This window comes from Oculina patagonica, chromosome 14, assembly GCF_052425735.1.
Source record: "Oculina patagonica isolate OP01 chromosome 14, crgOcupat, whole genome shotgun sequence".
Lineage (NCBI taxonomy): Eukaryota > Metazoa > Cnidaria > Anthozoa > Scleractinia > Oculinidae > Oculina > Oculina patagonica.
Window position 1 is genome coordinate 18,097,075 of NC_135771.1, and position 24,503 is coordinate 18,121,577.

At 38.9% G+C, this 24,503-nt stretch overlaps 1 protein-coding gene and 1 long non-coding RNA gene across 8 annotated transcripts in view; both read left to right on the forward strand.

The window, feature by feature from the left end:
• The window catches only part of LOC144638755 (gamma-aminobutyric acid receptor subunit beta-2-like), a 35,243-nt gene extending 31,890 nt beyond the window's left edge, over positions 1-3,353 (forward strand). For all 6 annotated transcript variants that reach the window (XM_078498011.1, XM_078498010.1, XM_078498009.1 and 3 more), the window contains 3 exons: positions 189-311; positions 1,151-1,509; positions 2,624-3,353. In XM_078498011.1, the coding sequence (XP_078354137.1) occupies positions 189-311; positions 1,151-1,509; positions 2,624-2,869 (728 nt within the window). In that variant the 3' untranslated portion in view covers positions 2,870-3,353. The remainder of the gene's footprint in view (positions 1-188; positions 312-1,150; positions 1,510-2,623) is intronic.
• Positions 3,354-5,388: 2,035 nt separating this feature from the next.
• Positions 5,389-22,819, forward strand: LOC144638772 (uncharacterized). 2 transcript variants are annotated; one of them, XR_013568002.1, is made up of 6 exons: positions 5,389-5,454; positions 5,564-5,714; positions 8,718-8,808; positions 11,720-11,811; positions 21,854-21,988; positions 22,420-22,819. It is a non-coding gene; the product is annotated as an uncharacterized LOC144638772 (long non-coding RNA). The 2 variants fall into 2 exon arrangements; XR_013568001.1 differs by lacking the exon at positions 5,564-5,714 and having other exon boundaries at positions 5,398-5,454.
• Positions 22,820-24,503: the final 1,684 nt, after the last annotated feature.

The window sequence follows — 24,503 nt, forward strand, 5'->3', positions numbered from 1 at the left end:
TTAATTATTGTCATGCGCTTTTTACATCTGGCTCGGATAGAGAGGGTAACCTCATCCCGCGCCATGACATTAATAAATTGATTGATTGAATTTATTGATTGATTGTGGGAAAGGAAAGGTAATAATTATGTTATTGCTTTCGAATTAAATTAAATTAAATTACTGATACGTATTTTGTTTCCAATCAGATGGACGAGATATCCAACAATTGCGCTACAGAGGAACAAACGTTCAGCTTTTGAACAAAGAGATGTCAGAGTTCGTAGTAACCAATCAAAGTACAGAGATTACTGTCAAACAACTTTTTATGGGTAAGGGCAATTCTTTATCAAGTTGATGATATTACTATATTATTTGGAAAAGTAAAAAAACTTAAATAATATATGCAGTCAACTTGAAGTCAATTCAAAACTGTATATCATCGTTCACTATTCGCACAATCGCCCGTGCGGTGACCTTGATATGCAAAATCATCCTTGATTTTTGGCTGAAAAATACCTAAAATTATACGTTTCTATTTGTTGTCCTTAACAGTGTCTGCCGAAACTTGTCCTCATTTTTTATGAGCTATATAGTCAAGTTGGCTTGTTGACTTTTTAACAAAATTTTAGACAACCCGAGTTTTTTATGAGCAGATAGTCAACCAGGTTGGGATGATTTAAGTAGACACTATTAGGGTAACAGTAAGAGCCAGCATTTGCAGGTATTTTTCAATAAAAATCAAGAATTATTTAATTTTGCCTGTCAGGGGAAATGCGTGCGTGATCACAGTCTTTTAGCGATAAAACAACAATGACAAATCGATCAGATTTGCTCATTTTCAATTCAGAACAAGCTGTGTCTCCCAGTGTCTAGTGCTCTTAAGAAACTCAGGTCCGTCTTTACAGCTCTTTGAGAAATAAATAAAATAAATGAGGATTGGAATGTACAGTGGCATCTTCCAGTGGCTCTTCTTGATCCCACTGATTTTAGATCGAATTGGCAGTGTTGGTTTTTGTGGATCAAGGAAACCGGAGAACCCGGAGAGAAAACCTCGAAACAAAGGACGAGAACAAACAAAAAACGTGACCCTGCTTCCCTTAATTGATAAATGAATACGTTCTTTACTGACTCAACTTGACGGTTAGAATGGTCCTTTATTATATTACAGGCTGTTTTGACATGCTGACAGTCAATTTCACCGCAAAGCGAAGAGTTGGCTATTTCGTCATACGTATCTACTTCCCTTGTACTCTCTGCACGGTGGTATCATGGATGGCTTTCTGGATGGACTGCAGAAGCATCGGTGACCGCGGTACAGTCGGTATCACCTCCCTTCTTACACAACTGTTTCTGGTGGGGAGTATCAACGAGGCTATGCCGCATGTCAGCTATGTGAAGGCCGCTGACTTGTTCTTGATCGTGTCCTTTGGGTTTACTTTTTTCGCGCTTCTGGAAAGCGTGATCGTTTACAACGCAGCTGCTTCTGGGAGGAAGAAAGGAAGAAAAATTTCGCCTCAGAAAGAAAAGGTAAACGTGTTTCCGTTAACGCTATGGATCTTAATGTTCTTTTGTTAAAGGGTATAGATCTTGCTCCTGTCAGGCCATTTGACTTTACCTCTTTGAATGCGAACAACTGACTTAATTCACTTATGCTGGTGCCATAGAATCTGTGCCATACCTCTCCAAATCAATAAATTTCTATTGTGGGCAGGTTTCTTTGACTTTAATTATAATGAAAAGATATAACGGGTTTTTTTTATCTTTTTAACGAGAACAGCATCCTCGGAGATCTAAAAGTATTGAGTTAGTCGGGGCGAAACGAAGTTAACCCGGCAAAAATCGGAGTGACGATATTAAGTTTCCAAAAAGGATAAACGAGCCCCTGGGAGCAGAGTCCCTCCGGCCCATTTCCAAACGGCTCTGCGAATGCTTCCTACTAACTGAGCGAAAAAAAAATTGTTTTATTCTACTCAATCGGCGAACAGTATTTTTAGGCTATGTTTACACGAGACCGGTTCCAAACGGATCTGGTCCGAAAATCGGATCGGATAGGCCTTCTCTTTTCACGGGTCCGTTCTGGAACTGGTCCGGAACGGATCCAAAAACTGGACCTGCTGTTTTGCAGGTCCAGTATTAAATCCGTTCTGGACCGCTTCTGGAACGGTCCCCGTGTAAACACCCAGATCGGTTCCAAACGGTTCCAGAAGCCGATTCGGCCTGATTTCGTGTAAACATAGCCTAAGGGTCACTTTCGTGTGTTTTAACACGGCGATTATCCTATATCGGCCATAATTTCCCCAGTAAGCAAAAGAAAATGTCTCATTTAGATAGAGCTAAGCCGCTTTTAATTTGTGGAAACGAATAACCAAATTTACGATAATGTCGGAATTTGATTTAACTTTTGTCGTCTACAAATGTACCTTTTCGTCTCGACGTTTTCCGCACACTCCTACCCGCTGCTAGAAAAAAGCCTAATTTACCGGTTAGCATGAACTGCGCCTGTCTCGCGACCAATAACCTTTTTTGTTTGTTTGTTTTTGTTTTGATTGTTGTTGGTGGTGTTGTTGTCTTTTGTTTTTCAAATATCCCTGACAAAAATGAATCTCTAACATGATTACATTTGTGTTGAATAACCTTGCAGGAACATAAAACTGTTGAAAGCTACGAAATGGATCAAGAAGAGAACGCAGGCTCCAATGGTGTAAAGGCAAAGGGAACTCAGGAGGAGATTTCAATGTTGCACAGGCTTGCGCGAGTGAAAGTTATCATGGGATTGCTCGAGAATAAAAAGGGCATGGACACGTGGATAGATCGAATAGCTAGGGTGGTATTCCCTCTTGGGTATACCATTTTTATCATTAGTTATTTTGTGAGCTATAGTATTTAATTAAGCTTTGGTGTGCCACTCGTTTAGAGCGGTTTTCACTTAATGAGTGTGGAAAGTAACTTGCGTTTGCTTTGGTTTTGCATTACTACGCTTAGTGATTGGTTAAAGAATCTAGCGCCAATTTCTCAACAAATCGGAAGTAAAACCAAAGCCAATCGTGATTCGCGCACGTACGTTTTCCCGCGCCTTGTGCCAGCTACATGCATTTGCTTCGAGTTTTGATTGGCTCACTGAATTGTCTGTGTACTTTGTTATTGTCCAGAGTAATAACTTTGCTTTTGGTTTTACGACACACTCAATTGAAAACTGCTCTAACTTAAGAAAAGCAAGAAGAGGGGTTAAACTACTGATGAAGTTATCTCGTAGTAATGAATTTAAAACGTGCATTTCTAAGGAGTTCAACCGTTAAAAATAGCTAAAACATTTCCAAAAGCCTTAGTGCAAGGGTGAATAAATGCGTGAACAATATTGCTGAATAATAATATTTTAAAAGCTATCTGATAAAATTTCTCTTACAAATGTTCCTAATCGATGTGTTGCTTCATCACTGGACTATTTCATTTTCCTGTTGTAGAGGTTTTTCCTTATATGGCTTCTTTGCGTCAACATTTGAAATAATTCTTTTGCTCCAAATACCTTTGTTTCAGTTGTCATTTATGGCAGTTACCAGAATTTTAGGACAGCCCATCTGTTTCCGTGTCTTTTAAATTGTCTTCCCCCGTACCCCCCTCTCTGTGTATTATTTTTTACCACGCTATTGAAACTGATTAGTCAATAATCATTCGTATTTTTTACACAGTCGACGTGAGAAATAAAACTTATCTTCCAAGGATTTTTACAGTTATGTTATGGAACATTTTCCGCGGTAAAAAAGGTAGATTTTGAAACAACACAAACTGCTGTTATACGATTTGAAATAAGTCCCCGGTGGCTTAAGAAAGCTTTTATGGTATAATTACAAAGATAAGTAGATATATAAAATTTACAAAGTACCAAATACGCTAAATAGAAACAAAGTCGAAAAATATCTGTAATATTTACGAAGATCAATAAGAATAATAAAAAAATTTTTTACATGTACTCGAGTAACGTTTTTAATTTCTTATTTCGCAAATCCACGAAGTATTCTGTTCTGCTATTTGCAACCCCGTACCTCTCCCCCCATAGAATCCCGGTGGGTTTCCTCCTTAACGTCCCAAAGCATTCACTGTAGATGTGGGTTCCCTGTGCGTTTGCTCTTTCGTTAAACAGTACGTTCTCTGGGCGACCTCCCGTGTTTCAGTTTCGCGTGCGTTCCGCTATACGTGACCCAAAGCAACTTGGTAGAAACATGCTTTCAAGCTCTCCGTGTATCCCTCATGCGTTTACTCATCCGTTAGACTGTACGTTCCCAATGCATTCGTGCGTTCCGCTATACGCAGCCCCCTACGCAGGTTTTCGGGTGGTCTTTTACGCTTTCAGTGCATTCGCTGTTCCCATGCATTCGCTGTTTGCTTGGCCGTTACACCGCACGTTCCCTCCGTGTTCCAAATGCATTCCCTTGTGCGTTCCCCCATGTGTTCCCCGTGTTTCAATTCTGCATGCCATTTCCTTTATTTCCTCTGCGTTCCGCAATGAGTTCCCCCCTGTGGGGACTCCCAGTGGCTACCCTCCTACGTCCCCTACCCGCTTTCTCTGGGTTCTCCGTTCCCTGGGTTGTCCGTTACAACAGCATTCCCTATTTATTCTCCGTGCATTCTCTAACTCTTGTATCCAGTGTGTTTCGAGAGCGACCCTTCTGCGTTCCCCCATATGTTTCGCTATACACAACCCCGGTAGTTCTCCCATGGGCTTCTAGTTGGTTTCCTTCTTAATTCGTTTTCCCTGGCCATGGCATCATTTTCAAGTGGCAAAAAATAAAGAAACCAAATAGTCTAATATGAACGGAGTGAGGTGAAAGGTGATAAAAAAATTGCAATTCTAAGTGAATGCGTCTAAACAAATAGTTTTTCGCAGATGGAATTTGATTGCGTGTTCAGGCTAAGTTTCTCCTTTCTTAAGAACAACTTTTCATAAATTAAAAAGTCCAGTTGCATTTCTTAAGGACGAAAAAGTTACTGTTAATGCCGTGATCATTCTTTAAATGCTTGCCAATTGCCGAAAACCGGTGTTTGTCAATACGAGGCCTCATTACAGACCTCCAAGACTTCTTAGATAGTCATTACCACTTCAACTGCAAGTACCTAAGCAAAAACCACAACATATGGAGACAGAGCGTTCAGCATAGCCGCTCCGTCGCTGTGAAAGAACATTACTTCCGCAGCTATCACAAGACATCTTCTTTTCCTAGCTTGATTTTCTAAACGCAAAATGTGGGCTTTCCAATCAAATATGGGTTTTTTTCTTGTAAGGCCGTTGCAAAATGAAATGTAAATTACCGTCCCCCCCCCCCCCCCTCCCCCGAACCCCCGACCGTCCCACTCTCCTCTCTCCGTACTTCCGTGCCTGCTGAGCGGACGATCAAACTGGTCAGTGGTTGTTAAAAACAACATGGCGGACGGTAGAAGATTGATTTACACTACTGTAAAATGGACGTTCTCGAACAGGTAAATTCCCCTCAGATTATGTTGGATTGCTAGGAAGTTTCTTCCTTCACAGTGAGCTCAATCCATTTATAGTGTCTTAACAAAATTTTTCTCTTTTTGGTACTGAAAGTGAAGTTTACGATGACAACATGGCCACATCCGCCGAGTATAGCATTTCTTTCACCCCTCATCAACAAACGAAGGAGTGGAGAGCGGTCAAATATTTCTACATATTCTTAGAGCAGAAGGCTGGAGCTTGCTGCTGATATGCAGTCTAACTTGTGAGTACGAACCACTTTTGATATTCTTCTAAATAAAGTTGAGTAAAATTTGACCTGGTGATAACGCTGATAACGCCCAAAATAATTATCCAGACTTTAAATCCTGACCAGTCTCTTTCTTGATAATCAGAGCTGTTCAATGCGGTTCATCCAGTTTTAAAGAACAAGGCCTGTTGTTTACAAATATTGTTTTTATAACGATCAAAATCAAAATTTTTTTATTGGAGCGAAGGGTTTGACTTAACCAAATTTCATGATCCAACCAATGGCCGCCGAGGCCACCAGGAGGTGTGAAAGGTTTGCATCCAGATTTCATCAAGAAATCTATTATCATATCTGTTACCTTTTTTAGAAGAAATCAGTGGAGGGACTTCGAGCGAATTCTATTTTTTTAGCCAAATTGACTCTCGGTTCTTACAGAGACAGCCTCTCAGACTTACATGTAATGCACCTATTAATGTTAAGCCCGGGGGGGGGGGGGGAGGGGGTCAGGCTAACCACGGGAATTTGATCGTGAGGTCGGTCCCCAGGGTAGGGATTTTGATCGTACGTGATGGCCCCAGGGTAAGGATTTTGGTCGTATATGATCCCCTGCAACAAGGTTTGAAGGACATCTGACCACCTTTCATTGCTCCCTGGTGGGGATTTTGACCAATTATTTTGTCCCGGGGCTGGGGAATTTGAATTTTTTTTATAGAAAATGTCAAGGAGTTGACTGTCAGTGATAAATATGTGTTTCTCTCCTTGGCGAGAAACTCCTAGTATAACTAAATGTTCATTCGCGATCTGTATTGAAAATGTGCATCTAAGTTTATGCTGTGTCAGCCATAGTTGTTTGTTGCAGGACATTAGCATTTAGGGGTTGGAGAGGGAGGGTGCAGAGGGGAGAGGGGGAGCCAAGGTGCGGGATTGTAAAACAATTAATTTACTGATGGCTATTAGTATAATATGCACATTAACATCTCATTGAGTAACTTTTCAGCTTATGTTCTCATAACTTGTTCTGTGAAACTCTGATCAGAATTGTTTTTCTGCAATCCTGCACCTCACTTGTAAGAAGGGGCCACTGAAAAGACCATTAACCCCTTGCCTACCAGGGCCAAGTACACCAAGCAACCGGCGGCCATTTTGAATATTTAATGAGATTCTAAATTTGGCTAAGCAATGGCATCTTTTCAGATAAAATATTAAAGTAAACCTAGATGAAGCATTAACAATGAGTTCCTCTCCCTTTTCCGCATTCTCTTACTGTACTGTTGACTCGTACAGCTCCCCGGTGAACTCCTTGACCATGTGCATTTGGAGGTTCAATTTCTTCGATCGATCGAAGCTTCTTCTTCGCCACCTTCTTCTTCTTCTTAGTTCAGACTCTTCAGAATCACTTGGCTTTAATTCGCTGTGACTTAAATTGCTTACATCAGAGTCGCGATCGGCAAAAAGTTCAGCAATAACTTCATCTGTGTCCATTCTGCCTTCACGCACACAAGCCGCCATTTTGTAAATTGTCTGAGCAAAAAGCAATCTGTTTGGGTCAGCGGTGTTTCGAAAGTAGTGCCAGACCTTTCTCAACTACCAGGGATGATTTATTCAAAGCATCACAAACAACCAGGCTTTCAGTGATGTCCTTTGGTTGAGGACGTATATATACGTCCTCAGTCGTTGCGTGACAGAAGAGAGGACGTATATATACGTCCTTGGTAGGCAAGGGGTTAAAGGGAGAGGTGATGTGAGGGGGAGGGGGTTAGAATGGCTGTGTTACAGAACTTGGGAGATTAACACAGACAAATTACATTGTATTACATTCCTGGTGGGAGAAGAATTTGTGATTACCCTGCAGCTATCAAGTCTGGTAAAACGGGTGTTGAATGGTTAATTTGAGACTTTGTGAGGCAGTGAGACTGATATCTTTACTGCAAGCCCAAAACTTGTATATAGTCTTAAAAAACAAATACAAAATTGAGACAATGATCGAGAAACCTGAAGTTTGGCCAAAATTCTGTGAGACTTATATGCATTTTTTGAGGGACCATTCCCCACCCTAGCAGGTTGTAAAAAACTATGAAGGGCATTTTAATTGACAAAATTATTGTGCCTACACTGCAGCATGTACATACCCAGTTGAAATGAAAACTTTGATTTTGTGGTCACATTCAGAACAGCTTTCAACATGTGCCAATTGAAAACATAAATTGTTCTTGGACATCATTCATCTCACAATAATTTCAATCAATCCTTCACGATTGGCCTTAAGCTTACTATGGAACAGTCCTAGACAAAACAGTAAATGCTCCGGAAGGGGCTTACTGATTTGGTTAATCCAAGACTTTCCAAGATGGCGAGACCCTTGTTTTAAAATTTGAGATTGAGACTCTACAGTTAAATCATTTATCGAGCCAGAGACTAATAATTGAACACTTTGTACTAAACTTATCTAAGCTTCATAACTCAAAGCGCTTCAGACAGTTTTCTAAGACCCGGAAAAAGTCAAAAGATTTAGAAACATGAGAAACCTGCTGGTTTCCATGCAGGTTCTCTATCTAAGTCAAAGTAGGATTTGGCAGTGTTGGTTTATGTGGAGGGAGGAAAACCAGAGAACCTGGACAAAAAACCCTTGGAGCAAGGACAAGAACCAACAACAAACTCAACCCTGCATGTACATCACTATACGGCACAGGGCCGGAATCAAACCAAGGCCACATTGGTGGGAGGCAAGTGCTCTCACCACTGCGCCATCCCTGCTCCTCTATAGAAACTCTATTGATATATAAACGCTCTTAACTGGGCCATATCATGTTTTATAAACAGCTAGGTTGATTGTAAAATGAAGCTCTTAAAATAAGAGAATAAATGATTAAGAATTCTTTGGGCCTTAAATGCTTATAATTACTAACATTAAGTTGGCTGCAAGGCAGAATCCCACTGTATAATATCCTTTAAGTTCAGTACCAGTGTAGCTCATATAAAAGTTACTTTTAGATGAAAAATTCAATTCTTTCATTTCAGATTCCATGGTGGCAAGTACCAGGAAAGATCGATTGCAGCTGGACATGAGTTGAATTTAACAAAAAGTCTGATGATGACATCAGTTAGTCAGGTATGGAAATCTTCAAATTGTTTTATTAACCTGGCTCAGGTAAATAATTATTTATTTCAACACTAAATATTGTTTATTAAAATAAATTGAAATAATTAAATTAATCTAAATAAATGAAGTATAAACTAATTAGCTTTTGCTGGTACTAATATTAAAGGATCCTAGTCAGCCACGCCTCTATTATTGTTTATATTCGGGCAACTGCGGGGAGTCTCGTTTCAGATTACATGTGACGCGCGTACAAAGTCAACAGACCGCGACAAAATTTGACAACGCGCGAAAGTTTTCCCTCGAATCAACTTTAAAAGATCTGCCAGAATGTAAGGAATGAACATCGAAGATGGTAACAGCCTAATAGTTATCAAAGAATCTTGATCTCCGGGGTCATCTTGAAGCACAGATATTTATAGTTTGTCTGTTGTCAGACGCGCAGTGCAAAATGAGAGCGGAGAAGCGATCGCTTCAATTTGCTTCTTTGCTCTTTGGCGGACTCCGTTCGAGTGCTGAGGAATGAAATAATTTTCTCTAAGCTTACTATTCAAAATCTTTTCTTATGTTATAGAGTATTCGTATTCCCTTTTCCTTTGTAAGATTTGTTTCTGCAAGATTACGTGGAGTGGAAAGAGAACGGCTAAATCTCCTGGTTGTCCTACTCGAAGTCTCGAAGTGCCGCGCTTGAGTGCTATAACATATGCAAATTATGTGGAACTAAAAATCGGCTTCCAAGAATAAAACAAGTGTCATATTCCTGCAAACTGGCTATAACTAAGCCCTTTGATGCCAAGGCTATCTTGCTTTTGATTCCAGAGGTCGAACGTTGATTGTCGCGAAAGAATTCTCTTTGTTTGTTCAGTAGTTTCGGCCGACCACGCTTTGGAACGCGAGATGACATCGGGCATCCTACTTACAAACGAATATTTTAACGGCAAATTAAAAGAAACCAATAAAATAAACGCTCGAAATGAAGCACAGATAATTACTTAAGACTTTGATGGTAGTTTAAGATGTGAATATACTGCGTACGCGAGGATGCGCTTGGATTGTCGGCCACAATTCAAAACACTCGAAATTAGATGGCATTTAAAATGGCGGATTAGGCTCTTGATACGCGCAAAGCATCATGGTTGACTAGGATCCTTTAAAAGTTTACAAGCTATGATTGAACCTACATTTTAACTTCAAACAGATTTTACAGTCTACTACTGTAACTTAGGAAACATCTTATTAAGTAATGTCAAAAAAATAATAATCTGGTGACTTACTACTACCAGAAAACCATAAGGGTTGAAACGTGTAACTCCCTATGATTCGCATTGTACAAAGCGTTTGCATTCGTTTACACTAAGTACCATATTTGGAAAATCAGGAGAAACATTTAACCAATCAAAATTACTACATTTGGATTAAAAAAAAGCGCGCGCTAGCTCGCGCTTGATGGCGTAATCTTGTTTTTGAACAAGCTTGGTTAAATAAAGTTAAATTTGGTTAAATTTTCTCCTGTTTCATCTTCTTAAAGTAGTCTGGAGAACTTCACTTCGATACACTTAATGTATTTCTTTAGTTTCTGTAAGAAATTTACGGCGTTTAGGTCGAAATTTAAGCAACTTACCGCAAAACTTAAAAAGTAGTCTGGAGAACTTCACTTCGATACACTTAATGTATTTCTTTAGTTTCTGTAAGAAATTTACGGCGTTTAGGTCGAAATTTAAGCAACTTACCGCAAAACCAAAAAAAAATATGTTTCCAAATATGGTGCTTAGCAAAATGAATATTCAAACGCTGTGCGTGCGCATTACACGTTTCAACCCTTCTGGGTTTCTGCTACTACATTATGACGTGGGAGGCATGGTGGTCTTATAGTTAGTGCACTGGACTCGCATTGAGTGGCCTGGGTTTGAGCCCTGGCCAGGGTTATTGTGTTGTGTTCTTGGGCAAGACACTTTTCTCTAACTGAGTGCCTCTGAGCGAGTCTCTCCAACCAAATGTATAAATGGGTACCGGCGAATTTTTTGTTTTTTTTTTTTTGTTTGCAAACACATTTATTGAACAGTTGAAAACTTACAAAACACAGCATAATTTACATTTAGTTACTATTTACAGACAAGAATAAACAAAAGGACAGCTTAGATTACATTGACTTATAAGTTACAGACTAAAATAAAGAAAAGGAAAAAGAAATTCAATACAAGAATGCAAAATCAAATAAGGGCTTCTATCCTGGAAGGTTTTTTTTTTTTTTTTTTGATAACATGGTTTGCCGGACAAATTGTAATACAAGTTTGTTTTTACTTAGTTACATTTATAGGAAATGGTTAGCTTACGTTTTATTTAAAGAATGATTTGTGATTTGCACATACTCTTTTCAATAGATAGTTTACTTTTGAGGAAAGCAAGCCCCGAAGGCTTCGAAATAGTACTGTTCTTGTTCTCTTGAAGCAGAGTAGATGTAGTACTTGGCGATTATCAGGCAGAGGTTTGAACCAATTAAAGTAGTACCGGCGAATTTGATGCTGGGGTAACCAGGGCTGTGATGGATGAGCATCCCATCCGGGGGAGTGGGGGGGGGGGGTGGGTTGAAATACTCCAAGTCACTGCAATGCTACTGAAACCAGAGAGGATAAGCTGCTCTGGTCTGATGGGCCACTAGGCTTGAACACGTATGCAGACTACATTACGATGCACAAGTAGTCTAGTTGACAAAAAGCTGAATTTTTAAACATGTACAGGGTATGCTACAGCTGTATCTAATGGTTTTGGTATTGCTGGTCCTTGGCTCAGGATATTGTGTCAAAATGCCTTTCATCTGGCAGGGGACTAACTTTTACAAACTGTTAAGGTCTGACCACGTTAGCCACAAATCAGTCATTTAGTCTACATTGTAAAATGTTTCTAAACTTTTCTTCTTCAACAGGAGGAGACAAGGAACTTCTGGATGGAAGAAGAAGGGAATATTATCCATTTGTTTATTCAAATTTGGTGACTTTATTGCAATCCAGGACCCAGGTAAACAACTTGAAAGGTGGCAGACAAGAACGCCACTTTGAATTCTGGCTAAATTGAACATTGTCAAAACAACTTGCATGCAAAGAGGCCCTGCCAGGGTAAATTCCGACAAGCGACATTGCCCAAAAAGTAGCGACAGCACATAAAATAAAATCGCGACAAATGACAACCCTTCTGAAAAAACTTAAATTCCGACAAGGACAAGCAGATTTCCTTCAATTTAGTTACCGACAGCGACATGAAGAGTGATACAACAGCGACACGGGACATATTTAAATTTAGATAAGCGACACGACAACTCCCCCTAGCAGGGCCTCTGCAAAATTTCGAGTTGTTTTGACGATGTTCAATTTGGCCAAAATTCGAAGCGGCGTTCTTGCCCACAGTTTTTCACGTGTTCTTACATGTATGCATTGATCAAAGCAAAACTTAACCTGGCTTCCTCAGGGAATCCCCCTTGAGCACCCCTTAAGGGTTCCTCTGAAATATTGGGATTAAAACCATCAAAATGCTAGACAAGAAAGATGCACAATGACACCAAACAACAGAAATTTGATTAAACATACAATGTAAATGGATTGAAACTAACCATCACTGAATACTAACTCTCCAAAATTCTTAAATTAGTATACAATTCTGGGCAATCAGTTTCAACGACCAGCAACTCAAAATGATTTCAAGATTGACTCGAATTGACTAACAACTTTTCATATGACTCCTAAAGATCATTTACTTCTACTCAGGTTGTCATAACGTAACCATAAGGACAGGCACCACCAACAAAGTAATATTCTCCGTCCTCTGGAATCTGAGCAATTACAGTAGATGAACTATTGATACATTTGAGTTTAAACTACTATTTTTAATTTTGCATATTCTCGATCAAAATTATTTTGTGATCACCGTCAGGAAAAAGTTAGGGATTTTTTGTTTCATTGTGTATCTCAAAACAAATGCAAATCTCCAATAGCTGTAACAGAGAGATTTAGGATTAATTCTACTAAATTCTCATTACGTTTTCTAACTTTTGTTTCAAGAAGAGATGTGATTGTATAATTAATTTAACCTGCGATCAGACGTTGTTCTTAGGCCTAGACATAAAAAGCCGGATATTTTTTAGGTTTTTTAGTGCATCAGGAGATTTTTTTAAACATTTTTAGAAAACAAAAGGGGATTTGTGGGGGATATTTAGATGACTTGGAAGAAAAATTGTTCTATTTTGCTGCTTTATTTTTAAGTCCTATGAAATGATAATTTTGTCCCATTGTTTACAAATAAGTGACTGCTGGACTGCAATCCAATTTTGCAGCAGTGCTTCCTATTTCTAATACACCCCACAATTTCTAAGGGAAGTAAGTTTCAAACATGGCGGAGCCAGCAAAGAAGCCAAGTGAAGCTATTTCTATTAAAGATAAACCCACTGTCACTCGAGAAAAACAGAAAATTTGGGGATATTTAGAAACTCTTTGAGAGATTTTTAGGGTTTAGGGCAATTTTTTGGGATATTTGTGTCTAGGCCTAGTTTTCTTTTTTTTCGCGGCGGGAGGAAACCGTGCAAACTGTGCCAAGCGCGGGAAACCATGTAAACTTTGCCAAAGGGCGGAAAACCGTGCAAACTGTGTCAAAGCGCGGGAAACCATGCAAACTGTACCAACGCGGGAAACCATGCAAACTGTACCAACGCGGGAAACCGTGCAAACTGTACCAACGCGGGAAACCATGCAAACTGTACCAACGCGGGAAACCGTGCAAACTGTACCAACGCGGGAAACCATGCAAACTGTACCAACGCGGGAAACCATGCAAACTGTACCAACGCGGGAAACCATGCAAACTGTACCAAAGGGCGGGAAACCATGCAAACTGTACCAAAGGGCGGGAAACCATGCAAACTGTGCCAACGCGGGAAACCATGCAAACTGTGTCAAAGCGCGGGAAACCATGCAAACTGTACCAAAGGGCGGGAAACCATGCAAACTGTACCAACGCGGGAAACCATGCAAACTGAACCAAAGGGCGGGAAACCATGCAAACTGTACCAAAGGGCGGGAAACCATGCAAACTGTGTCAAAGCGCGGGAAACCATGCAAACTGTACCAAAGGGCGGGAAACCATGCAAACTGTACCAACGCGGGAAACCATGCAAACTGTACCAAAGGGCGGGAAACCATGCAAACTGTACCAAAGGGCGGGAAACCATGCAAACTGTACCAACGCGGGAAACCATGCAAACTGTGTCAAAGCGCGGGAAACCATGCAAACTGTACCAAAGGGCGGGAAACCATGCAAACTGCACCAAAGGGCGGGAAACCATGCAAACTGTACCAAAGGGCGGGAAACCATGCAAACTGTGTCAAAGCGCGGGAAACCATGCAAACTGTACCAAAGGGCGGGAAACCATGCAAACTGTACCAAAGGGCGGGAAACCATGCAAACTGTGTCAAAGCGCGGGAAACCATGCAAACTGTACCAAAGGGCGGGAAACCATGCAAACTGTACCAACGCGGGAAACCATGCAAACTGTACCAACGCGGGAAACCATGCAAACTGTACCAAAGGGCGGGAAACCATGCAAACTGTACCAACGCGGGAAACCATGCAAACTGTACCAAAGGGCGGGAAACCATGCAAACTGTACCAAAGGGCGGGAAACCATGCAAACTGTGTCAAAGCGCGGGAAACCATGCAAACTGTACCAAAGGGCGGGAAACCATGCAAACTGTACCAACGCGGGAAACCATGCAAACTGTACCAAAGCGCGCAAAAACATGCAACTGGTTCCAAGCAGAGCATAAACCAAATCATGACTTTTCCTTTTTCCCCGACAACTTGAGAAAACCTGTTTCTCTCTGATTAAGAAAAGCATGCTTTAATTATGTTATACAGTAAGCAAACCAAACCAAGCACATGATTACTTTTGATAATCAATTTTTTTGTACTTTTATAGTTCTAGGCAACTTGAATATTATGAAGCACTACTTTTAATTGACTAAAGTTTCGTTTCCTCGTAACTGTTCCACGCAGGTTCTTTCCAATTAGTAGACGCAGAAACAGTTAGTTTGTTATCCAATATGTTAAAGTTTGTTGACAATATTGGCAATGACCTCGATCTCAGGAATTTTTCCTCTCCTGCATTTTGATGACAGTTTGTTAGTGCGATGAAGGAGTTTTCGTTCAGCGACGTTGATCGCGCAATTTTACCAACTAGACGATGTCGAGATCTTATAAGCTCCGTGGTGTCCTTTGGTAATTCAGAATGTGAATACGTTCCTTTCTTGGGTCATTTTCAATCTGAACTGTTACAACGAGTTTGTTGCATTGTTGTGTGTAGACCTTGTCGTTTGCTACCTTCGATGGAGCTGATGTAGGTCTTTCTTTTTCTGTCGTATTCAAATCTCGCCGAACCGTCCCCGGAGACATCACTGCCCCGCAAGATTCTAATCTTACCAAGCGGGGGCTTGTTTTCCCGATTTGAAGCTCTTCAACATCTAGCGATGCTACGGAATAGCGTCGTCTCCTAGTGTGAAGTGCTGGCTTGATTCTTCGAGATTTTCTGCACCTTAACAGCTCCAGTGCAGCTTTCCTTAAGCGGCGGTTTCTGTAAAAATACAGCAGTGGATTGAAGAGACAATTTAACTGAAGCATTGTATCTGCCCATCGATAACTGGAACTCTCGCGAAAAATTGGAGAAACTGTGCCGAGCAAATAAACGATGATAGTCGGAATACCCGACATACCGACGAAAAGCGTTAGCCAGAAAGTCGTGTAAGCAACCTTTCTTTCAAGCTTTGCTTGGATCAGAGTCTTCACTAGGAGGATTTGAACTCGGTTCGATTTTCGCACTCCCATATAAACCTTGACATAAAACCATGTTATCACAAAAAAGCATACAGCCCAGAAAATGCTCATTATAACATCAACGACTAACATAAGTTCATAACGGACACCAATGGTTTCCACTGCTATTACTGGCGCAATCGTTAGTAATGCCGAAAGCCATGCAACTCCCGCGTACTTCTTTACACGGTCTTTTGTAACAATAACCTTGTACTTCATGCATTTTTCTACCGCCACGTACCTTTCCCAAGAAATAAGAAGCAAATGAAAAAATCTCGATGATTTGGTAAGTGCAGAATGCAATATGGAACAATTGAAAGTATGATGTTTTATATATGTTCGTGTTTATTTGCTTTACTTTACTTTCGGAAAAACTGTTCACAGGCTACTTGTATTCTTTCCTAGGTGTTCCTTACGTTAATCTTTGCAAACGTAACACGACACTTCGTTCGTTTGTAACAAAATACTTTTTTTTCCTTGAAAATGCCGTAACATGAAACTCTTGTTTTTTTTTTTTTACGGCGACACGATGACATTTTTTAATTTAATTAAGTTACGGTTTAAACTGCACGAAAGACGATCTCAAAACTAAAGAACAAATCTAACAAAAAACATCTTTCGAAAGGGTTTTTAAAACGCAGTACAGCTAGGATATTTGTTTCCTGGTTATCAGGTGTTCACGCCGAAAATCCCGGTGCAAGTTTTTGCATACCTAATTACGATTTACGAAAGCGCTGTGAACACGTCACACGCTCACTCAAGCAGAAGCCGAGAAGCAGTAGTGTGAAGATTTCTTTCAAGAAATGTCGGAACCGTCACGAAAGCATGTTCAAACACTAAAGCGGCAGAGGTTTTACAAAATAAAACGGAGGTTAGTTCAACCGATGGAGAACAAATAAAAGGAAAGGAAGTGACGGATTAACATGATATTTTTTTTTTTCTCGCAGATCGCTGTGATGCCTTTTAAGTCTAATTAAATTAACGCCACGGACACAGGTCACCGCAGAAAAGCACACCACGTTAGGCTTTAATACAAAATTTCTAAACACGTCACTTTATTTAATTTTAGCGAAGTTTTTATTGAAACAGCAAGAGATATTTTTTTTTGTCAAAAACATTAACATACTTTTTTTTTGTCAAAAACGGATTAACATGATTTTATGGTACGTGATTTATTTTCTGCAAAGAAGGCGACATTGATTATAACACAGATGTTATCAGGTTATCAATTAATTATGAGATGCTAGATCACCTTTTCTAAGAAAACAGCATTGCCATATCAAGAAATATTTCACATGATCTGCTATGACGCCTTACTGTCTAATTCAATTAATTTGTGGTTTTAACTTGGGGCCACGGAGTCTACACGAATCCTTCTGCAGAAGAAAAACGCAATGTTCGTGATGAAGACTGATCTGCGCATGCGTTTAGCACAAAGTATTTTTTCCAGAAAGAATTGTACCACAAGGAGAGCATAGTGCTTTCTGAAACAAATATATACCTTGAGTTCTTCAATTGTAGGTATCGTAATGGACTCCCCGATTTACCAAGGGCACACGGTCAGGTGCTCTCCATCCCCTCCCCCTTTACAGAAATAATTAATTAATTGATATTAATTAATTAATTGGTGATTAAAAGTTTACACCGCGTTAGCGGTTTAGTGGCTTAGTGGTTTAGTGGTTTAGTGGTTTAGTGGTTTAGGGGTTAGCAAACGCCAACCCACCAAACCATCACAATAGTGCATTCTGCACTAAAAACGACACACCGCATACAGTATACAGTACACAGTGACTTATGATATCTATAGTACAGTTAATATTCTCCACGAAAATTCTTTGCAAACCTAACGCGTCTAAAGTGATAGTCAGTGGCATAGATACAGCGCCTACCAAAAGATCAGCCACTGCCAAACTAGACAGCAAGATGTTTGAATATTGTTTTAGTTCTCTTCTCGTCTTCACTGCTATTACCACCAAGAGGTTTAACAGAATGGTAACGGGACAAGCAATGGTCGTGACGGCGAGAATAATCTTCAGAGAAGTTTGATGTAAGTCCCAGATGAAATGATGCGACCTCGGGCAATAAAACACTGACCTCGTTTCGTTGAAAAAATTTGCAAGTGATTTTGTATTATTCACCGTCATGGTCGATACGCAAGGGTGGTTCGAGAGAATGAGTTTCTTGATAGCTTGGCTATAGTTTGGTTTTGTATATAGTCTTATCAACACTGCGTCTTAACACTTGTACGGCCGCACCGGCATTCAACATAGCACTTGCATATCAATGTTTGCATTGTGTAATTTCCGTAACAATTGTTTTCGCTCTGCATGTTTGAAAAGAGATTTCTAGTGAAGTTGGTAATTTCGTTGATCAGAGACTTCATTCATTGACGATGTCTTTTAATTTTTTTTTTCCAAAAAAATGTTTTTACTCAGCTGTTTTGTTTTAATTTGAGCACAAACTGAAGCCATAAGTCGCAGAATACAGCGCATTGTATGAGATAAATTGACAGGAAATTTGTGGACCTAACTCATTTTTTTTTTTCATAGAAACGCAGTCGGGCTGTTTCAGAAGGAAACAGTAATCTCCCGTCGGCACAAAACATTTGTTTAGCTTTGAATTTTTATTAATCTCCAATTTCGCCTCTGATCATACATTCAACAGATGTACGGCGTTTTCTCGATTGTTCGTTAATCTAACTAAAACTTGCTCTCTAGTTTTTACATGGATGTGATAACAAGAGAAAATTGTCTACCGTGACTTAGGGCAAAAAATAAAATTCTACTTCGCCCAACTGCCATTTCTATTAAGTTTTACCTGTCTTGCATTTATACTGGAAAGTTTTGGTCAAGTTTATCCTAGCCGTTCAGTTCTGTGTTTTAATTCAGGACGTATCTTTTTCTCTCCAATTTACCTTAAGGTTACTATTTTTAGCGGCTTCTTATTTTAGCGACTTTTTCAGAGCAAGATTTAGCGACTATTTAATTTAGCAATTTTTCGAAAAATTTAAGAAGTTAGTGATAATGTGTAAACCAGTTTTTAATGAACATATAAGTAAGATGGAAATAAATGTTCAGTAAAGAGATTATTTGCTATGTGAATAGAATTTTTTGTCTTTTTTCCTGGTGAATTTGGTTTATTTTAATAGTGCAACATTGAAGGCACGTGTGCAAGCTTCTTATGCAACAGTTATTGTTATGTATAGCATAGGACACGTGCGGGGCCTGGACAAGGGGGTTTGTTTCTTCAATGTATTGGACCCCCCCCCCCCTCCCGCTTGTGATGTTTTGTCTCGTGGCCTGGCTATAAATCAGTTTAAGTACCTCCCCTCCCACCCCAAAGAGAAACATAATAAGCATTGTCGATTGAAAAATTCTTTTAAAAATTTGAAGTGAGTTTGTTCTTTTATGCCTTTCTCACCCTCCCTAGGCTAGGGATTTACAAACTAGTGGGCTGCATGCCCGCGCTCGTTTACTGTGCACACGAATACGACAGACAATTTTAGATGGAGTAAAGTGGCTAAGGGCAAAGACCCAAAGCCGATTTAATCATTAAAACAATTGGTTCTAGAAACTGTGTTGAGCCCAGTTAAGGTGAGGGTACAAAAACGCCTAAAAAAAATAACTAAAAATACCACAAGGAAACAAAGCGGACAGTACTTTATTTAACGAGTACCGGTATTAAAATTGACCGAGACAAATTTTTGCGAGCACTTTATTAAGCGATTTTAACCCAACTCGCTAAAATCGCTAAAATTTGTAGCCGCTAACAATAGTTACTTTAAGGTAAACTAACATTGCGCCATTCTACGTTGGTATATCATGTTCCCCTACACTCTTTTTTTATATAAGAACTTATTTGATAACAATATCGAGCCTAAAATTTGCGAAATTTTAAGAATATTTTAAGAATAGACCAGAGGCTGAGATTTTGAAAAGAATATGATTTTGTGTGTTGAAAATTCAGTTGTAAATACAATGCTATTATCTGTTTAATTAAACTAAACCGTATAAATTCTTCCTTTCTCTAAACGGCAAAACTTGCCAATAAAACGATAAAACCTGCACTAGCCAAATTTTCGATGCTAATAGCAGTTTGATGAACGGTACATGTAAGGCCCACCAACCTTAACATTAGCCATGAACGCGGTCATGCATAAAACTTTGAAGGTAACGATCTGGAGACCCTCTGGACCGCAAAATAATCATGATTTTCTTCCAACGCTCAAACTCTTGCTGTTATTGGATTGCATTCGTATCCTGTTTCGTCTTCTGTTTTTGAATATATCTCTTGAATGAAAGGAAAGAAAAAACAAGACTGGAAACTTAGTTAAATTACAGAACTGGTTGATAATAAAGACATTGACCAGAGCCTGGCAACTGTACTTCCAAAACTGCTGTGTGAACAGTGTTCTCGTTCATTTCGTAAAGTGTACGACTTGCAGGACTAGAAAAGTCATTGTTTTCTTCTGGGCACAGAATGAGTTCGGTACATGAAAAAGTTCGACGTTTGAATCAACTGTCGAACTTAATTATTGAGGCCGACCCAAATAGGTATTACGTTCGGCACATGAAAAGTTCGATGTTTGAACCGGGCCTAATACATATGTATGGTATACAGCACAAAAGAAATGAGCTAAGCCGAACATCAAACACTGTTAATTAATGACCCAAATACACTCTACAACTACAACACTACTACAACTACAACACTCTAAAACGGAATTGTCATCTAAGAATATTCACAAGAATATTTTCAGGCTAACATCGGCAGAAAAATAAAAATATTCAGCCTGGGCGGAAACAATATTCTTATACAGAAAAAAAGTGTTTGCCTGCTTTCGTGAAGCGGTCGCCGACGACCGATTAACAAGAATCGAAATGATACTATTTATAACATGACACGGCGAGCAATGTGATTGGTTAAAACCATTTACCATTGCTCCGCCGACATAAAGACTGTTTCAATTAACATTGGTATCATACAAAAATTGTAATAATGACGGTTTTGTCGAATAAACTAAAATGCAATTGGAAAAAAATATTTCACCGATCAAGTATTCGTTAACGTTTCGTCTCGAAATGCCAAAATAGAGAATATCTGACCTCGTTAAGAGTTTTCGTAACATCTAATTTTGTTTTCATACAGACCGAATTCATTTATTGGTTAAACCTGTCCTAATCCGTAAATACTCAACCGGTGTCAAACAAGGGGAAAATACAACCGACAACAAGCACGGGAAAACATAAGGCTTAGGAAGGCACAAGATTATCATTAACACCAAAAAAAGAAACGCTGTTGAAGAAAGTCTGAAAAGATGGTAGTTTCTTACATCATAACGTTTATTAATATGCGAATTTCATAAAACGTACGTTAAATATTCCCTTTAGGGTAAGGGTAGCAGTAAGGGCTTTTCGGAAGCGAGCGGCACACCTCCACCCGGCCAAAGACTTAGGTAGTACCCCCCACCCCACCCCCCACGGTGGAAAATGACCCATAGCCAACTTCCCGGAAAACATGCATGCAACGCCAAGCAAACTTTAAAACTCGTTTTGTTTTTGTTTTTACAAAAGTTGTGTTCACCTCTCGGTCTAAGTTTTTGGTATTAGCTTGTGTATATAAAATCTGGATCGCGCAAAATTTAAGTTTTACTAATTTTGAGGTTTTCTGTTTATCGTTGTCATGACAATGTCGATTTCCTTTCAAGAAATAAATTATACCTTTAGTTTCAGATTAGGTGAAGAACACTGTAAAAAGCTGATTGGATTTGTCACATTTTATCCAGTAAAAACTGTTTCGATACACCTTACGAGGACACAGTGTGGATGTTTCCCCGTTTGCCCGCGCATGCAACATTCGTTTCGGACACAAAAATTGTTTCTGAATTCTTTCAGAAACATTCTGTGTCGGCAACAAATGTTTCCCCGTTTGCTCGCTCAAGAAAACGTCATAAGCAACAACGTGTTCGTCACAATGTGTCCTCGTTTGCCAAGAAGCGCCTTTAAATTTGAGCCCATTTAAAGTCTGGGCAAAAACAACCCAGCTAAAGAAAAAATGATAGATAAACGTGCGATGTCTTTCATTCAGTTTCACGCTTCCTGATTCGCTGACCGAAAAGCGTGCAAAAAAAAGTCCGTGCAAAATCTCTGACGTATTTGTCGGCGATTGGCTTGAGTTTCTAATCCATATTCATTACAAATTGTAGAATCTGCATCAAACCACGCTGTCTGTTGATGTGTGAAGACGTGCTAGTCGCTGCTGAAGGCGAGTTTGTACTCTTAAAGGAAGAAGAAGAGCTTAAATCTTGGAAAGAAGTCGTGACGCTCATGTGAATCTAAAGGTGAGCACTGCTTTTGGTAAATATTGCTTTAACTTTGCTCAGAAAGTTAGAAAAGAAAGATTGTATAACTAGAGCGAGCCAGCACGTGCGCTGACAGTTCGCTTCGAGAATAATTCGCTTCAACTCTAAATTCGACAGCAAATTAAAGCAGCATGTTTTGTTTCGTTCACAATATTTCAATGTCTCTTGCATGAACTATTGATGCTGTGTAAGATAAATTTCGGAATAGGGATTCAAGGGTTCTGAATTAAACGGTAAAACTTTGGAGGTCTTGCAGTGAGAAACATTTCAGGTAAACATGTTAGAAGCGAAAATGTAATTGAACGGAAATGTAATTGGGTAGACAAAGTTTAATCCTTCCCGTCCAACAGAGAAAAATGGAACATTTTGTAATAAATGAATTGACATTTTTTATTTGTTTATTTGTTCAGGAAACCTAGAGGAAAGGAAGAGGCAAGCATCGCAAAGGACATGGTCAACAAGATAAACTGGTATCACTGAATTGGAAGGGAATACTACAAAGATAAGAACTTTGAATTGTCAAATAACTTTAGTAGAAATAGTGGCTGACCAAAATTGAAAGAGGTGTTACGTTTGTGAGAGAACTTCGCTTCACTTCGTGTCTGCATCGAGTCCAAAAAAAAAACACACGGAGATTAGTACAATGTATCTTTGAATTGTTTAAAGTGATTGATATAAAACAGTTGAGTTGAGTTGTTTGAATATAAGCCACCATTTTTACTGAATTTAAGCTTAGTTGATGTGACAACGAGGTGATATTTTTAAGGTGGCACTGCAGGACAACGGAAGCAATAAAACAAAGACTTGAAAGAAAACGTTTAAAACTAGCTTCAATTTACAACGTCGTTTGAACTTGATAATTTTGCTCGTCGTGTCGGAATTTTTACTATTATTTGTCAAACAAAAACAAAATTTTTCATCAAATTGGACAGCAAAATCAACTCAACCTAGTATATGTAAGCCTTTTCCACGACTTTGGGTGCCCGACTTAAATTATTGCTCGTTTACTGATTATAAGAAAACTTGTTTAGAAATTTTATACTTATAAGTTGTGCCACCTCAAAATGATTCACATTTTTGTGTCATCAACGGGTTACTTTGAATCGGCAAGAGAACATCGGCTTTTCAAATGTGAAGGACATACATGTATTTTTACAGCAAATCATTTTCATTGTAAAAATTTAGTTTTAAATTTGAACATCATTGCACTTTTTTTTTTTTTTAGTTTTTACTTGAATTGTTGAAATGTTTAAAAACACGTACGGGAAACGAGTGTGCCTATGTTCTCTTGTCATTTTGTAAGCTAATATACAAAACCCTGGTGTCTGGTATAAAGGATGTTGCGTTGCGGCCTCGATTAAATTGCATGGATTTGCTGTTATACAGACCACAATATCAAACGATTTTAAAAAATTACTATTTTTTGTTTTCTTTTGTATTAGTAAGAATAAATAGGCAATGATTCAATCTTGTGACATTTATGTTACTCCAATTGTCTTGTTTATCCAAAATCATCTTGCATACTCTTGTAAAATCGTTTTACCTTTCGTACACTGACTGAGCCATTGGAGCGAACTTATTATTCTTTGCGATGAAGAAAAACAGCTTCGTTCAAATTTATTTTTGTGAATAAGCAATCTTGATTTTGTATTAGTTTTCACAATTTTTACTGATCTTTCAAAGACCAAACATAAATGACTACCTTGTTCAAATTATTATTTTCTGAATTGACAGTATTGTCGAAACTCTTTTCGTGTTTAGTTCACGTAATCTTGATCGCAAAAAAATATCTGCTTCAGTTGTCTTGCTCAATCTTGTGAATTTTTTTTTTAATTCTGTTCCGTTATGCAAGTCAATGAAAAGAACTTTATTATTATTTCGTGGTATATTTTTTGTGTGATAACAAAAAAGGACTCGTTTAATTAATTTTGATTTTGCGAACTAAAACAGTCTTGTGGACATCTTGATCTGCTTTTGTAAGCCTTTTAAAACAAAAGACGCTTTTGCTCAATTGTCTTGGCATGTAATTGTAAAATTCTGATTGTAGTACACAAGTAACGCAAAGATGTTGTTTGTTGTGAACACCATTTTTATTAGTTTCCACGAGCTATCTATAAAACACATAAGCAAGGAACTAACTTGGCAACGATAAAATACATTTGAATGTTTGGCGAAGATGTTATTCTCGTTGACTCAAATTTATACAAAAGATGAAGCGAAGTATTACAAATTGGTTTCTTTATTGTGGTCTGTATAGCCGTTATTTAATTAATGTTTCATTTGTTGATTAAATAGCAAAAATTCGTGTTAAGGGTGGGATTAAACTCAGAACAACGCCTCTTTTCCTTGGACCAGACACGGGGTTTTGTTTAATATTTTATACTTCTTCATATATTGGAGAAAGACCTTTTTTTGTCGGCATTTGTTGTAACACAGGACAAAACATCAGTAATTAGAAATCAAAACAGAAATTCGTTAAGCCGGGTTTCCAATT